General features: G+C 42.8%; 1 protein-coding gene across 2 annotated transcripts; it reads right to left on the bottom strand.

Moving 5' to 3' along the window:
• Window positions 1–1,290: 1,290 nt before the first annotated feature.
• Window positions 1,291–15,876, bottom strand: arih2 (ariadne homolog 2 (Drosophila)). 2 transcript variants are annotated; one of them, XM_035645586.2, is made up of 16 exons: window positions 15,726–15,876; window positions 11,132–11,272; window positions 10,741–11,056; window positions 9,195–9,262; window positions 8,793–8,865; window positions 8,313–8,454; window positions 7,424–7,545; window positions 6,329–6,438; window positions 5,808–5,925; window positions 5,531–5,581; window positions 4,971–4,992; window positions 4,503–4,654; window positions 4,219–4,362; window positions 3,554–3,622; window positions 3,254–3,379; window positions 1,291–2,772 (listed from the first exon to the last, which is right to left on the bottom strand). In XM_035645586.2, exons 3-16 carry the CDS (start codon window positions 11,008–11,010, stop codon window positions 2,701–2,703), a joined length of 1,539 nt encoding a protein of 512 aa, XP_035501479.1. In that variant the 5' UTR covers window positions 11,011–11,056; window positions 11,132–11,272; window positions 15,726–15,876; the 3' UTR covers window positions 1,291–2,700. The 2 variants fall into 2 exon arrangements, with proteins under 2 accessions (XP_035501479.1, XP_035501478.1); XM_035645585.2 differs by having other exon boundaries at window positions 10,741–11,272.
• Window positions 15,877–17,365: the final 1,489 nt, after the last annotated feature.

A 17,365-nucleotide genomic window follows, 5' to 3' on the forward strand; every position in this document is an offset into this window, starting at 1 on the left:
TATATATTTAAATATTTGGTCTGACCAACACTAAATAACCCAAAGATGTTGAGTTCACCTAATATAGAAAACTGGAATAAACAAGTTTTGACATTTTTGCTTATTACATGACTTTTATGATTCATCAGAACTGCCATTAAATCAGACAAATGACTAACCATTTATATCCAGTTACTTTCTTCCCTGTTGTGCTGAGTGGTTTCTAGGTGCTTTGTCCGGTGCCTTTTAAATATGGTAAAAATGGACTCTGAATTTTTCCTTGTTCACATTCTGCAAAATTTTCTACAGAGCTGACTCGATGCTGATGTCCTTTATACATAAACATAGATATTTGGGTTAAGTTTAGGAATGAACAGTCATGTCATTGATGCTACGATATCAACGTGACCTGCCCTTTATTTGCAGCTAAAAATATATATATTGGGACTCCAAAAACCAGGCTGGTATTGTCTTTGAATTTACGTTAGAAATGCAAAATATGTCCCACTTTATTTGTTTTGATCCTGTTTTGCTGTGGCTTCAAATCGTCACACACTTAAAGCTCCATGAAGCTGTTTTAAGTTGGCGAGTGCACGGCTGTCCTGCTGTGGAATGGTCACTTGAGGGTGCACTTTTCTCCCAAGCTACAGTGTGGAGGTGAAACTGGGTCACACACGTACGGTCAAGCAGTGCAGTGGGGCAGTTAATACGGACTTGGTACACTATCACACCTAACTATATTAGGCTGTGGCAGGCACACCAGCCCCTGCATGGAACCAATCAGATAATGTCAGAGGTGGCCTGGGTTTCTGCAGCATGTGTCAACACTGCAGTGACTGGTGAGAAACATCAGGATGATTGTTATTTATCTATTCATGGACGACTCCTTCCCACCTTTTCACACTGGAATCTACAGTAACTGATTGATTGAAAATGCAGGTTAGGAATCACTCGAGAGTATAAGTTGTTAATTTCATTCACATTTGAAGCAAAGATGTTAAAGACTCAAATAAAAATTTGAAGTCCCAATATATAATATTGGCTGGGCAGTATGATGGAAAAGATGTCATATCAGTGTATAATCACAAGATCAACTAAAACCAAGACTTAAAGAGCCAAACTGTGGCCTGGGTCCCTGTGATTTGTCTACAAACATTATACTAACAGTTAAAATGGGTGAAATATTAAAATCGGTTATATGAAGTACAACAAGGTTGAATCTATAAATCTCTGTATAGTTGATCTTTTTTATATCTGTCCTTATCTACTTAAATTGTGTGCGTGTGTGTAATGAAAACACAAGACACAGTGTCCGGTTTTAAAAACTCTCAGTAACTCTATTTCTGTATTAATGTACAACCGTTGAAAATTACAGCAATTTTTTGTTTTTTCTTTGTTTTTTTTTAACGATCTACCTATCAACAGCCATTTTCCAGAAGAAAAGTGAACAACATGAGCAGGGAAAAAAGAGAAAATAAAGTGATGGGTGTAAGGAAAGACAAGAGAGCATGAGATGGGGGGAAGGAGGCAAATTAACAGGTGATGGGTTTGTTCTGCAGTGGAGTGTTTGAGCGTGTGTGTGTGTGTGTGTATGGATATGTGCATGCTGTGTGTGTGTGTGTGTGTGTGTGTGTGGCTGTAGTGTGAGTTTAGTGAAAGGCTGAGATTACACTTAATGCGTCACAATTTATTATCTGATCAGTGGAGGTGTTTACGGAGAAGCTCACACTTGTTTCCAACATTAGCTTATCACGATCAAGCTCCAGTGGGAGAGCGTGAAGAGACGAAAACGGGAGTAAGTCAGTAGTTTTACTTAGCTAATGATGACTGGCAGCTATTTGTTCTCGGTAGTGTCTGGAACACATGGGAGGTTTGCCTCTGAAGCAAACCAAGAGGGGAGATGTGCTTTTTATGAAACAATGCAGAAATAAATTATTGTTGCAGTGACACGTTTTGTGTGCGATTATTTCAACTAACCCTTGACAGTTCCGGAGAAAAAAGTGAAATTAAATTCTGTGGAATTTCAGCTTTGCATGGTTTCAGACAAATCAATTAAATGCTACAGTTACAACTACCAACGAGTGCCTGCTACCTGTCACCATTGTCAAAATAAAACCACCAAATGCAGATCCACAATCAGTCTCTTCAAAGAAAAAAATTCCTTCTCACACAACTTCTTCATCTGCTCATTAACAAAAGTTTCTCAATTCTTATTCTTAGTTTAATATCTCCTAGTGCTTCTCTCCATTTATTATTCCAGCACCACAAGAATAATGTTAGAGACAGATCAACACAACAGCTCTCACTACTTTCATACTCTTTAAACAGGCATCATGTTGCTTTTAGGATATTGGATATTTAGACATCCATGTCTAAATGCTTAATAAAAAACTTGGCAAGACCTTAACACCTTCATTATCAGTCCTGAAAAAGCTGCAGCGAGTGTAACCGCAGTGTCGCTCTGAAGCCAAAACATGTGAATGAGGTGAGGATGAGAACAAGAAGGGGACATACAATCGTGCCATTCTGTGACCCTGCAGCATTAAAGGAGTGAGAGGAGAGAAGAGATGAAGAGTGAGCAGAAAATGAGCGAGTGTAAAGAAGGAAAAGGAAGGGGTCAGTACGACTGCACCCAGCGATGGTCGTTGAAAGAAGCAAAGGTAGGAGGCAAGGAAAGAAGGAGGGAGGGAGACGCTGGTGCTTTGCAGTCGCAGTGGAGCTTCAGGTGTCGTGGAAATCCTTCAGCAGCGTGCGTCGCCTCTGCTCAGCAATGTGCATCTGATTCTCCAGATCCTGAAAGAAACAGACAGGTAATCATTCATTTGTAGTTAAATAATATTTTTCTTGATATTCTACATTTTTCTCTATAATCAACTTTCCCATGAAAACCCTATGAAAGTCAATGAGCTCACTATGTAAAGTGCCTTGAGTTAATGTATGTTATAATTTGGCACTATACTAAGAAAATTTAATCAATTACCCATGCCGTTGTTCTGGGAGACATAACCGAAGATTTCATACCAATCAGCTTTCTCCCGGTTTCATTCAAGGTATAATTTGTATGTTGCAACATACAAATACTGCACCAGGGACACATGGATGACTTTTGTTTGCTCTTATCACTTCATAAGTAATTTGACCAACACAGTAAATTCCCGAACACAATATGTATGCCCGTGGTCGTCTTCCTCTAGTATAATGTTTATCTCCCTAACCAGACATTACAACTACCACTCTTCCTATTGTACTCCCTTCAAATCTTATCGTCTCATACCCCTCTGTCACTGGCGCTGAGCTCGCCCTCGCCTCCCACCACTCCTCTCTCGTAGGTGTCGGCTCGCTCCACCTTCCACGACAGGTTTTCTATCTCTGCTTCCAGCTGAGCCTGCTGGTACTCAAACTGTAGAGGACAGATAACAAAGAGAAAAAAAAATCAGGCCAAATAAATCAGTTTCCCCTCCATTGAGAAACAGAGAATTAAAGACACAACATCAGTCTGGAAACAGTTACAGCCGTAACTTATAACATTTGTTCTGCGATAGAGAGCAGACAGGGGGAGGAGTTTGTTTCTCACCAGTTTTTTGCGTGGGCCAGACTCCATGTAATAAGCGTAGGGGTACGTATACTGCAGCGTGTAGCGACACTGGAAACAAAGACACACTTGTAATGAACTGACTGAGGAAAGTTTGAGGAAACGTTCAATGAAAGTCAGACCGTGTCAAAATAAAGACATTACAGTCATTTAGCAGCTTTTGTCCAAAGCAACTTACAATATGTGCATTCAACCATGAAGTGCATTTCAAACAGGCCAAAAAAGCTTCAGTTAATCATCAGAGGTAAGAATTTTATATCATATGTCATGACACACATGACAGGGCAGAGCTTCACTTCTGTAAATCCCCTAATCCGGAAAGAGAAAGTGAATCAGATGAACTTAATATTTCACAACCAAAGAGGCATGACAGGGGTAATATTCCTCGAGTGAGTGTTGATAAAGGTAGGTGTAACAGTTATGAGCGTTTACACTGATATAATCTGACACTGTTGGAACCAGACAGGCTCCTTGAATTTAAACAAAGCTGCCATCTACTTATTTAAATTAGTGACTTTGACGTTCAACTGGATGAAAAGGTCCAAAATAAATCCCATACAAAAATGTAATAAGATTTTCTATTTTACCTTGTCCACCATTCAGCCCTCCCAGTCATTCACTCAAGCCAGTGTTTAGCATGTACGTACCTTAGCCAGTAGCTTCGCGGCGTTATGCAGGTACTGCCAGTCGATCCAGGTTCCCAGGTTGTTCATCACTCTCTCCTGGATCTTCTCCTGGATTCTCTGGTACGTCTGAGCCTCCAACTGCAGAGACTTGTTATGATTCTCCCACTAGTGAGAGAGAAGGGAAGAGAATAAATTAGATTTTTTTTTTTTGTAGATTTTTATACAAGAAGTTGTTTTGTTTTTTAACTGAGCACATTTGTTCTTAACTTTATTTGAATCTTGTAAGAATACAAATGAAACCATACCCTCTCAAAGTAGAAGAGGTATTTCTTGAGGGCCTCTCTGGCCTGAGCCTGCTGGCTCTGGTTGACTATGTCGGGGTTTTCTTTGTAGCGGCTGCACTCGTAGTATTCACTTCCATGAGTCTTCCAGTCACCAAGACACATCCAGCAGAAATCTGTCAGCAGACACAAAACACACTTGTGGACTCCCAACTACCAACATACCTCACACCACATGCACAGTAAGTGAGCTTACAGTTTTTTTTTACCAAAGAGCTTCCCAGAGGTTCAGCTGAACTGCATTCCTGATCTTCCACTCTATCAGTTTTATCTTGTACATACAATTTCTAGGACGTTCGGCTGCTCTTGTCTGATGGCTTTTCTGTGTGTGATGTTTTAAGCCATTAGGTGGATGCATAGTGCCTAAAAGAATAGCAAGTTCATGCTTCACTGATTCATACAGGACGTGTCACTTTGGGACAAGCTACTTACCGTGTTTGCACTTGGAGCATTGCTGGAGAAAAAACAAAGATAAATTAGTGAACCACAAAAATAAAACATGTAAGACAAACTTTCACTTTGATTGAAGCTGAACAAATTGGCAATTCATTGGTTTGGTTTGTTGAACAAAACTACTGTTTGATCTTACACAATAGGAAGTCACACTTGACGTATGGAGGCTAATAAAAATACTATGTAATAGGACTCGTCAGATTTGCTTTTTTACATCAGTTTTCAGAGCATTTTTCATGACAAACTGACAAAATGTTGAAAAATAAAAATCCCAGGATCCACGCCGTTTAATGAGATTGGCATTTTACATGTTCTTTCCTCCAGCAAGTTTGGTGACTGATACAGTACTTTTTGTGAAATCCTGCAGCCCCCCCCAAATAAAAACATTCATAAAAACAAACAACCTTGGCGGACAGGTTACAAGTATCTAGCCACGAGTGTCAAACGACTAAAGTAGGGGACTTCAGCTCTCAGAATCTGAATATTGTTTTAGCATTTCCTGTGTTCTGGGAAAGTGTGATTTTTCAGCTCTGACTCACCATGTGATTGCATCCTCCATTCTTCTCAATGCAGATATTGCACTTAGGACACTAGAGGAGAAACACACAGCATTTCAACTGTACTGCAAATTAAAAAGGTTACAGCACAGATTTAGTAAAAACACCATGCAATCCTACAAGTTCTCAAACACTGTGTGACAATGTGAATGGATATTTTTGCAAGCATGTTAAAGTCACAGTAGGTACAGTGGCCGTGGGTATGTGTGTGTGTGTGTGTGTGTGCGCGTGTTTGAGTTCACATGCAGATCCATCATACATCTTTAGTGTGTGCGCTGATGTAGTTGGCCGTCTCTGAGTCGTCGGCACATTTGATCAGCCATTTTCGGATTGTTGCGCAGTCTGTGGGTGCATGGTACATCTGACGGCATTTGAAACTGAGAACAGAGTCAGAAGACAGATTTTAATCATCGACACTCACAGGGATATTCAAACATTTACAGCGCCATACTATATTTAAAAGTGTTATGTCTACAGGTAAAAATGTTAAAACAATCAATCAAATATACAATAGTATAAAATCTATGTATGTGAGACATTTAAATACTAGCATGGGCAATAACCTTCAGCTGTGAATTTCAGTCCTACTTTCTAAATTCTTTTAATGGGTCAGAAATCGTTCAACAGCAAAGCTAACTTAAAGGCTTGAACAAATGTGGTGAGGTAAACTTTTCAATACTGTAGTTTTGGTAAAGTGTACGTTTTAAGTTGAAACCTGTTCATATGACTACTGACTGTGCACATCTGCTTGATTTGTGAATGTGAGTCTGTGTGTCCTACCAGAAGACCTCACTGCAGCGGCTACACTGCACCCTGCGCGCCCGGGGCTCCTGCACCTTGATGACAATGGGACAGTCTGCACCAGGACACAACTGCAACAGGAAGTGACTCTGCAGGTCGAAGAGAGGGACCAAGAAGGGTGAGGTATGTTAGGTAGCATTAAGAATGTCAAAAATGTAGAGAAATTTCAGATGAAGAATTATGACAGTGTGTATACATTTTTCAGCAACACTAAGTTTGATTGAGAAACAACGCCCTCTTTAGCCACACATGGTGAATAATTCTGGTGGGCTCTGTGGTTTTTGTGTAGAGAAAAAAACAAAGCCTATCAATCTCTTGACTGGAGCTCTGACTGCGTAGCCCCACTCACTGAACTGAACACAACTATTCCTCAAGATACCTGGCTTCCTGACCCTGAAGCGCTGCCGCTCTAACAAACACACCAAACTCTGTTTATAATTCTTGATATTTTAAAAGTTTCTTCGCTAAACACTATTTAAAAAAAAAAAAAAGCCACCTATGTTTGTTATAATAATATACATTTCAGCATTACTCTTGAACTTGCTAACCCTGATTCTGCGCACTCACCAAAGCTGCATAGTGGGTCAACAGGCATTGGGAGTGCGGGGTGGAAATGAAAGAAACACCATTCTCCCTCTACAAGTCAGTGGACCATCAGAATAATTTTGAAGCTGTTCTTTTTATAAAAGATTGAAAAAAAGGTGGGTAATGTTCCTTTAAACTTTGGCATTGAGATCATTTCACCCGGTACATCGTTCTGATAAAGATCTGACACTGTTCTTTGGATCATTCAGAGTAACAGTGGTAGTCCTTCAGGAAAGAGGTGTTACAATTTTATATTTGATGTTTCCAAGGTAGTGAGCACCACAAACCCACAATATTTAGATGGAAATCCAGATGGTGAGACAGATGTACAGTGAAGACCATGAGAAAGATTTAATGCCGCTTGAAGGAGATTCAAAGATTCCCTTGTTGACAAGTTTTTCTCCACTGGTCTCTGACGCCTCATTTCGTTTACACACAGACCTTGACGTCGCATCTGAGCAAACAGGTTCAACACACACACACACAAACCTCGACGTAGTCTCTGAAGAGGTAGCGTCTGTATTTATCCTTCAGCTCCTCTCCTTGCAGAAGTGGCAGGACAAAGTCTTCAGGCATTTGCAGGGAACAGTCCTGAGCCATACACGAGATACCTACAAACACAGATTTATTATTGAAGAGTCCTCGATCACTGAACATTGGAGAAGCAGCATATGAACATGAAGCCTTAAGGCTGCAACAAATTAACTAAACTCCATCTGTGACTGCGAAAGTTCCACTGTAGGCGTTTGAGCCAGGTGCGATGGTTTCGAGTTTCTGTGACCAAGAGAGTGGAGTGGTTTGTCCTCATAAACGTGTCCTTCGTCCAGCCGATGGTGAAAAACTTATCAGGCTCAGAAGACCTCGCTTACACGGACAGACTTTTTCAGAGACTGTCACAATTCAGCACAGGGACACACATTGGGTTCCTGTGGACAAATGTGCTCCCTCGCGCACACACACATGTAATCCATAGGCTTCTATAGGAGCAGGTCTGCCTGGTAGAACTCTTACGTCAGTCAACTCATCATAGTACACATCATCCAACATCTTCAAAGTCATAAGCTTCTCTTGAAATCTAAACACAAACAACTGAGGACATGTGCACACACATCCAGAGAGGATCCGAAAGGTTTTCAGTCATTAAACACAGGAACATTTGGTCACTGGTGTCCTGTGTCCGGCCTTGGAAAATCAAAACGCAGACTGCAAAACCCTGAAGGTCTAACAGGAAAGCAGAGGCCGAGATAAAAGTTTCAAAGGAGGAGAGACTGAAACTGTGATGAAACCCGGATGTGGACAGACAGACAGACAGGAGCAGACACTTGATTCCGCCACTCTTATACCAGCTGTGATGACCACACACCCACACACAACTCACCCACTCCAATGCCGTCTTTGACCAATACAGTGCAGTGCTGCTCCCAGCATTCTTTGCAGAAGTAGTGCTGACAGGGAAGTGCCACCAGGGAGTCTCTCCGTACGACCTCTAGACACACGCCACACTGGAGGGCCTGAAGGGCCTAAAACACACAAATACATTAATCCTTAATATATGTTACATATGTATGCATATATATATGTAAAATGGCAAAATACAGTCAACAAGGTCAAATACTTCTGCCGCAGTGGTATTTAATAAAAAAAAGGACAACTGATCTGAATTTTGGTGTACACAAGAAAAATCATTACTGCATCCATCGATTATTCTCTCTGACAATTAATCCTTTTTTGAATAATCAACTAATTGCTGTGTATAGAAGACATAATACCAATTTGCATCTCATATATTTGTCCACAAAATATTTCTGAAGAAATTGCAGCGTGAATTATATAAGAATATGAAAGGTCTGTTACTCACAGTGACTGATCTGCAGGAGCTGCTGGGCTGGACCAGAGCGTCTGACAACAGCAGAGACGAGTTGGACTTATATCTGTGGGGAACAAAGACAGAACCAGGAAACATGTGAGACAGAAAAAGTTCACGCTGCAGTACAGAAGAATGAGGGGTCGAGAGAAAGATAATGAGAAAACCAATGACCGAACAAGGAGAACCTGAGATTATAGGAATATAATTAGACTGGAAGAAAATGCAGAAGTTGCACAGGGGCATTAGAGACAAAGAAACACTTAAGTAAAGAGCAGGAGCAGGAGGAAGCACAGGAGGAATGTAAAAGAGACTCAAGAGAAGTGGGGGAAAGGGAGGATGAATTAAAGAAGCAGAGAAAAGGGCAGGAATAGGGAGGGAGCTGAAGCGACATACCTGTCCAGTATTTGTGAAACCTGCCAGTGAAGATGCACCAGGATCAGTTTTGCTACTGCTGGCAAAACCTGAGAGGGAGACGGAGACAGAACAAAGTCCGAGAGACCACTGTGAAGTCGCTTCAATGACATTCAGTACAAAGCACTGACATGTTGCTTCAGTTACAGATAAGTGACTCGGCAGCCTGAGTAATCAGATAATCTTTCTTTCTTTTTTTATTCATCACTGGCAAGTCAAAAAAAGGCAGTGGCATTAATAAATAAAATATTCCTTACATACAAGACAGTTTAAAAAACAAAAGGTTGCACTGACACCCATGAATCATCAGCCTATAAAAATGTAGTTTAGGCACTGTTGTCCCTGCTGTACAGTTGATGTAGTCTCTAAGCTTTTAATGTACAGTCGATATGAGACAGGAAGTTAACGGAGTATCTAGAAAAGCAACAACCTAAAGAAGGAATCCCCTTTTCCACCTACAGCCTGGAAGCTGCTCAAGTGCTCAGTGCTGCTGACGACTGAGCAGCTCCATGGTGGGATTGTGTACAACCGTGAGTGTGAAGGTGCTTCGGCAAAAGTTCAATAAGGAAGATTTTTTTGCCTCAGGTGCTGATTTTTATTCTTGTACAGTCGAGTGTCTGTAATTTCCTGCTGATCTAATTGTCTGTCACTTCCACTTTCATCACACTACAAGAATTACAATTCCTCCTCCTCATCTCTACCTTGACCGACAGGACTTCCAGGGAATCACAACCTAAAGTTTCCCGCATGCACTGACGTCTAGACTACAAGGGATCCTGTCCCTTCGGCCATCTTTACTGAGCCCTACACTTACTGAGGATGCTTGTCATCATGCGAGTCTAATCACCAAAACTTTCCTCTAATGCTACTTCAGCAGATATTGTAATATTCCTCCATTTGATCTCTCTATTAAAATAACTTTGCAAGCATGTAAGAGTGATTTCATAAACAGTCTCAGTGCGGGAGTGACCATTTTATTAGCATTAACGAAATGTATTCAAATCCCTACATACTAATACAGTCCTCACACTAAATTGACGATTCAGCTTGACACAGCATCACTACTATATATATATATATATATATATAAAACATATTATAACCTGCTGAGACCAAGAAGAGCAACCAGCCTCTTTTACTCTTTTTTTTCATAAGTGAAAGTTACATCAATCTTATAACACACAGCCAAACGTCTGACTGAAACTATTTATATATGAATTTTTGGGGGGCGATGTTGAAATCGATATTAGGCAGTAAATTTTCAATACAGATATGAAATAAAAGGATTAATATTTTAGATTAACTATAAACTATTCAAATACAACCAAACTAATAGAACTTAAATCATATAATGTTCATGTAAATCTTTCCTCCATTGTTTATTTTGTAAAATAAACATTTTCATATTGGCGCATGAAGGCAAACGTGAAAGTCTCACATAGGGCAAGATTTATCGGCCGGGCTTCTACTACAACGAGAATATTTGATTTCATTGGCAGAATTTTGACAATAGAGCAGCTTCACTCACCTTCAGTGCAGCCGCCACAGTGTTAACCTCTTCCGTCAGCACCCGTTGACTCTCTTTGTAGGTCAGACAAGTGAACAGGTACTCCTCGGGGTCAAAGGAGTCGGCGCCCTGTTGCTCCACATCGCTGGCCACGCCCTCGTAGTAGGTTGCGATGTCGCCTTGGTCGTCCTCCTCTCCTCCATCGTCCTCATCGTCCTCTTCTTCTTCAGAGTTCACCCCGAAGTCTTCCTCATTGCTGTCCGATGCCTGGCTGTTCATGTCCACAGACATCCAGTCGACTTAATCAATCGCCCGCACAGGTAGACTGCCTGCCTACCTGTCGGATCACAGTGGTCCGATTGGCTGAAATGACTTGTTTAAAGCACACGCCTTCCTGCTTCTCTCTGCCCACCTTTCCACCTGCCTGTGTCACTCCTCTGGGTCACCCTGCCTTCTGCGCGCTCAGCAGCAGCGGAAGAAGCAGAAGAAGTCACACTCCCCGTCACTCATTTGGAAAGCTGGTTATGGGGTGATCTGAGGAGAGAGAAAAAGACTGGACGGAAGGAGCGAGAGAGGAGGAGGGAGATAAGGGGGAAAAAATGATGAGTTATAATCAGTGGCTGACAGTAAGCCCAGTCGTCTGAAATGTCACTAGAGGACGTCCCACACAAGGCTGTATCCAAAAGATCAGGAATAAAAAAATATCTACAGACATGTTTCTAGAACTGAGCTTCACTTTAGAAACATATTACGTCTGTTTGTACACTGACAGACATAAAATAAAATATTCAAAAATATACTGAAGTGAGCTTCACTTTTTTCGTCGTCAGGGTGGAGATTATAAACAAACCGAAACGCTAGTGGGCTGCATGATAAGAAATGCATAAAATTAATTTGCAAATGTACACAAAATTCTAATGATAGGGGGTGAAAGGAAAAAAAATTATATTGCAATTATTTTGACAGATATAATGGGATAAAATGGGACGCAAAACCCTTTGGAAAGACCTTGTTTTCTGCATTAATAAATGATAAAATGATTGTGATAAAAAATGATTAGATTGTCATCTGAGTTACAAGGGTAGACAAACAGAATGTGTTAACATGTGCATGTTAATTATAAAAATGCCTGTTCTGGCTAAACCATATGGTGTTGGCCGCTTGTGAGAGATGGACATGCAATTTACAAGAGGAAAAAGTATAGCACTTCACAAGTTCACATAAAGAACTACTATTTAGAGCTGATAGTAAAATTATGATAATTGGTTTAATGTGTCTGATGATGTCAGCAACTCGCGCACAAAAAGTTCTGCCCACTTTCCGAGTTGTTGTTCTTACGTGGCCTTTGCGTGAAATTTTCCGAAATTGGAAATAAATTTTTCCAATTATTCCAACACCACGTGAATGCACTATTAAGGTCTGGGCTCTGACTGGACCACACCGACAGGTGGATCTTCAATGTCTGAAGTCATTCTGTAGTAGATTAACTTCCATGTTTAAGGTCATTGTCATGCTGCATCACCCAAATTCTACTGAGCTTCAGCAGATGGTGAGGCCACCATGACATTATCCTGTAAGATACCATGATATGTTATGAATAAGATTTTATAGCGCAATGATGTCAGCAGCCCAGACCCATAAGCAGCGAAGGAGCCCCAAATCATGATGCTCCCTCCCCTCATCCTACATCTCCTCAGGGATGGTGTTATCACAATGCAGTGCCATTTTTACACATTACCTAGTTCTGCATGTTCTTCCAAAACAATTCAATTATAAAACATTTTCCCAGTAGTGTTGTGGAGTTGCTCTTTGGTAAACTTCAAACATGCATGTGAGGTGGTTTTGTTTTTTGAAAGAGATTGTTGCCATCGTTATGTTCTGACATGGACACCATGCAACCACGGTGTATTTTTGTATTGTAGACTCAAGAATAGAGGCGTTAACCAGCTCCTATGGTTATTTCAGCTCTTTACCTCACTGATCATTCTGTATTGTGCATTTGGTGTTATCTCTGTATGGCACCCACCTCTGTCACACAAAAAACAACCTATATATCCGTTCATGGACAATTCGTTTGACTGCTGAAAGATGACTATCTAAACTCTCCGAAATCACTTTGTAAGCCTTTCCTGCTTTATGTAAATCAACAATTCTTGAACACAAGTATTTTGCAATCTCCATATCCAAGGCATGGTACAATCAAATGATTGACTGTTTGTTTTTTTCAATAAGAACTTCACTTTTTACCAACTCCTGACTCCAGTTAGCCATCGATAATTTCATTAGCCTTTTTCCAACCGTCACTGAAAATTTAAATTATGTTTTTCGGTTTGGACAAGTATGATAGTTATTTAATTTGATTGGTTATTCACAGCGCAGTGGACTCTGTATTCAATTTGATATAGACATTAACAAATTATTACATCTCACAAATTTTGTCCTAAACCCTAGATTATCCTCCTCTTAAACACAGAATACTGCCCCGACACTGCAACAGGAAGCCACACGCCAACAGCAGCTTCTGACTCTTTCTTGTCGGCCTCTGGCTTTAGATCAAACTTCACAATGACAGGACATTAACTCACGCTTCGTGCACTTTTCTATCACACAACAAACATCGTCGATCGATGAGCCACGAGGCCCTGGAAACAAGGCTCAGTGCCACTGTTCAGGGGCTTAGCTGGAGGGAGACACACAAACTGTCAGTGTAGTCGACGGCCAGTGACACTGGACACAGAAGCAGGACCGACCCGCCTGAGCTGGGGTGACGCGCGACTGGGCCGGGGTATAAATGACAGCAACGGGCCTGGCCGACACGTCTCCTCCATTCGTTTGTCTACAGCCGTGATCACTTGGAGGGTGTTTTTGAAACATTGCGAAGGATGGTACAACACTGTTGCGTCTCAATGGTACAACACTGTTGCGTCTCAGTGGTTCAACACTGTTGCGTCTCAGTGGTTCAACACTGTTGCGTCTCAGTGGTTCAACACTGTTGCGTCTCAGTGGTTCAACACTGTTGCGTCTCAGTGGTTCAACACTGTTGCGTCTCAATGGTTCAACACTGTTGCGTCTCAGTGGTTCAACACTGTTGCGTCTCAATGGTTCAACACTGTTGCGTCTCAGTGGTTCAACACTGTTGCGTCTCAGTGGTTCAACACTGTTGCGTCTCAGTGGTTCAACACTGTTGCGTCTCAATGGTTCAACACTGTTGCGTCTCAATGGTTCAACACTGTTGCGTCTCAGTGGTTCAACACTGTTGCGTCTCAGTGGTTCAACACTGTTGCGTCTCAGTGGTTCAACACTGTTGCGTCTCAGTGGTTCAACACTGTTGCGTCTCAGTGGTTCAACACTGTTGCGTCTCAATGGTTCAACACTGTTGCGTCTCAATGGTTCAGTGTTGAAACCACTGAGACAGTTCAACACTGTTGCGTCTCAGTGGTTCAACACTGTTGCGTCTCAGTGGTTCAACACTGTTGCGTCTCAGTGGTTCAACACTGTTGCGTCTCAATGGTTCAACACTGTTGCGTCTCAGTGGTTCAACACTGTTGCGTCTCAGTGGTTCAACACTGTTGCGTCTCAGTGGTTCAACACTGTTGCGTCTCAGTGGTTCAACACTGTTGCGTCTCAATGGTTCAACACTGTTGCGTCTCAATGGTTCAACACTGTTGCGTCTCAGTGGTTCAACACTGTTGCGTCTCAGTGGTTCAACACTGTTGCGTCTCAGTGGTTCAACACTGTTGCGTCTCAGTGGTTCAACACTGTTGCGTCTCAGTGGTTCAACACTGTTGCGTCTCAATGGTTCAACACTGTTGCGTCTCAATGGTTCAGTGTTGAAACCACTGAGACAGTTCAACACTGTTGCGTCTCAGTGGTTCAACACTGTTGCGTCTCAGTGGTTCAACACTGTTGCGTCTCAGTGGTTCAACACTGTTGCGTCTCAGTGGTTCAACACTGTTGCGTCTCAGTGGTTCAACACTGTTGCGTCTCAGTGGTTCAACACTGTTGCGTCTCAGTGGTTCAACACTGTTGCGTCTCAGTGGTTCAACACTGTTGCGTCTCAGTGGTTCAACACTGTTGCGTCTCAGTGTATCCAGTAAGATAAAGCCCTGGCACAGTTTCCAAAGTGAGGCTGTCGTTTTAGAAACAGCCTCGCAGCTACACAGGGAGTTTTTTCTTTGTATGTGTGTGTGTGGATGATCTATATTGTCTCAGGCCGTGGAAGAGTTCCCCTGCGTTCACACAGCCGACTCCATGTCCACACTGCGGGGGGAGGAGCAGCAGCTTGGCTTTGAACTTCTGCCAAACCGTGACCCTCGGGTGGAACAAGTGATCTGTGGCTTCGCAACGATCCGCCTGGCCGGAGCACAGGGCTAACCCGGGGGAGGGCCGCCTCCCCGCCGGCCCCCCGGCGTGTCCCGCCCGGCGACAGACGACCGCTCGCATTCCGCCCGGCGCACGCTAAAAATAGGCGGCGGAACTGGGTGACGCGCATCTCGCCAGGCTGCCGTGTCCGCGACCCGGGGCCGGTCGGACCGCGAGCGCGGCGCGACGCTCGGAAGAAAACCCACCGCCGGCTCGCGTGCGGCCGGACGCCGGTGCCGGAGCCGCCGGAAGTCGAGTCGGATCGGACAAAGCGACGGGCTAAATCGCCGTTAGCCAGATTAGCTTCGCGGCTAGCGTGCTGGCCATCACGGTCGGCGGCGGAGTAACGGAATGTCAACCCGACGAGTCGGACGAGGTTCGACCGCGCGGTGCCTCCCCGGTCCACTTGAAAGAGGTTTCACGGGGGGGAAAGATCATTCTGTCCTATTAAAACATAATTGACCACAATAAGGAACTGGGTGAGCCGCCCCCCTCGGTCGTCCCCTCCCGCTGTGCCACCGCCTCTCGCCCACTCTAGTCCGGGGATTGAGATGTAAACAAGGCCCGCCGGGGCTCGGCAGCACACGGGCACATTTACACGGCCGCCGCGGCGATTCCCGCCGGGCAAGGTCGGCGGTGTTTACCTGTCGGCTCGGCCCGCGGTCACGGCCGGCGGCGGCGGGGCTTCGTGCGGGGAGATCCACGGCGCGGAGTCTCGGCGGTGTGTGTGTGTGTGTGTGTGTGTTCGCCAGGACGGCAGGCGGAAGACGGGCGGTTACAGCGGAGCTTATCAATGACGACACATCCGCCTGTGTCACGCCAGCCTCGTCTCGCTTCTGTAGGCAACACGCATCAGTGCTGTGCAGTAATACTCCAGCAGCTGTAGAAAGAAAAGAAAAGAAACGTGGAACAGCGGCTTCCTTTACCTTTTATTAATTTATTTTTTTCACAAATGGACATCTGCATGGTATGATGGACATGGATTTCATTTACCAGCAATCGGGATCTATTTTGATTGGCTGCAGGATTCCTATTTTGAGTGACTTGTACATGCACCTAAGTGACAAAAAAAGCATAAGGAAAAATGTTTGCAAACTCCTGTTTGTGTCCTACTCCACATACATATACAGCCAGATGATTCCCCCCCCCCCCCGGTGAAAAATGTAAATGGCAGTATATTCATATTTTCTGACAGGCAAAGAGAAACCACCCGGTACTCGAGTAAAAGTGAATAGTTGATCGATCAAATGGGCTTCAGTGATAATCACTTGATTGTTAAGACATTTTAAAGCAAAATTACAAAAAAAATCTTAATTCTTAATTAATATTATCACAGTTTTCTATGTTATTATACTCACAAATATGTTATACAAGCACACATTGTGTCTGTGACTATTGGTCAGACATAAAAACACATTTAATTTGTACACTTCAGGCTTCAGGGTATAATGGATGGATAATGGATTTCTCTTTGAATATAAACACTGAACAAGAAATCAATGATGAATTCAGCCCTGTTCCTGTCTATATCAACAATATGCACATTCTACTGTCTGTCAACAGAGTATGAAAGTCATCAGATTTGTCATCAAATGACATCTAAACACATTCAATTCTTACCAACACATGTTAAGGAAGGCGTGGGTTTAAGACTTAAACCGCTTCAATTTACCTACATCATCATTGCTATATATCTGCTGTTTCCTATACTGAAGTTTTCAGAGGTTGGACAGTAGCTGCAGGTGTTGTGGCTCTAAAGCTAAATGGTGCTCTCAAAGTGCTTCATGTCTGAAGGAATAGGATCGATGGCTTCATCAGCAATGCACGGACTCTCTAGTGTGGTTCTCAGCGGCACCGGAGAGAAGCAGAGGGTCAAGCCCCAGGGGTTAATGCATTGGTAATTGGTCTCGAATTGCTGAGGAGGGAGATACATCTTCTAATGCAGCTGATGTTGCCATTTATGCACATAAGCCATCCTTCACAAAGCCCAGGCAGGAGCTGGGGATGAAAAGCTACACAAATAAAAGTTTATACTGTGATTTTTGTGAATTTTCCAACTAATGATCTTGGCTTGGCTGATCTTGGCTGTTACTCCTGTGTGTGTACCTGAATCCTTCAAAGACCACTGCACTCCTGGGTCATCGAATCAAATCGCCACATGGTCACATTATGGTGCAAATAGTAAGATTGCTAGTGAAGGTTGTTTTGTTTTTTTACTGAGAATATGTTGCTAGTGATGATTTTGAAACATGGGAGATTTGTATAAATTTGTATAACCACAGAA

Source organism: Scophthalmus maximus, chromosome 3 (genome assembly GCF_022379125.1).
Source record: "Scophthalmus maximus strain ysfricsl-2021 chromosome 3, ASM2237912v1, whole genome shotgun sequence".
NCBI classification, from domain to species: Eukaryota; Metazoa; Chordata; class Actinopteri; order Pleuronectiformes; family Scophthalmidae; genus Scophthalmus; species Scophthalmus maximus.

Coding starts and splice junctions, on each gene's coding strand:
- arih2 (XM_035645586.2), bottom strand. CDS start 11,010: ATGTCTGTGGACATGAACAGCCAGGCATCGGACAGCAATGAGGAAGAC. Junction 5,926..6,328: donor CGCTGCAGTGAGGTCTTCTG/GTAGGACACACA, acceptor CTCTGTTCTCAG/TTTCAAATGCCGTCAGATGT. Junction 2,773..3,253: donor TCAGCGCCAGTGACAGAGGG/GTATGAGACGAT, acceptor TGTTTCTTTCAG/GATCTGGAGAATCAGATGCA.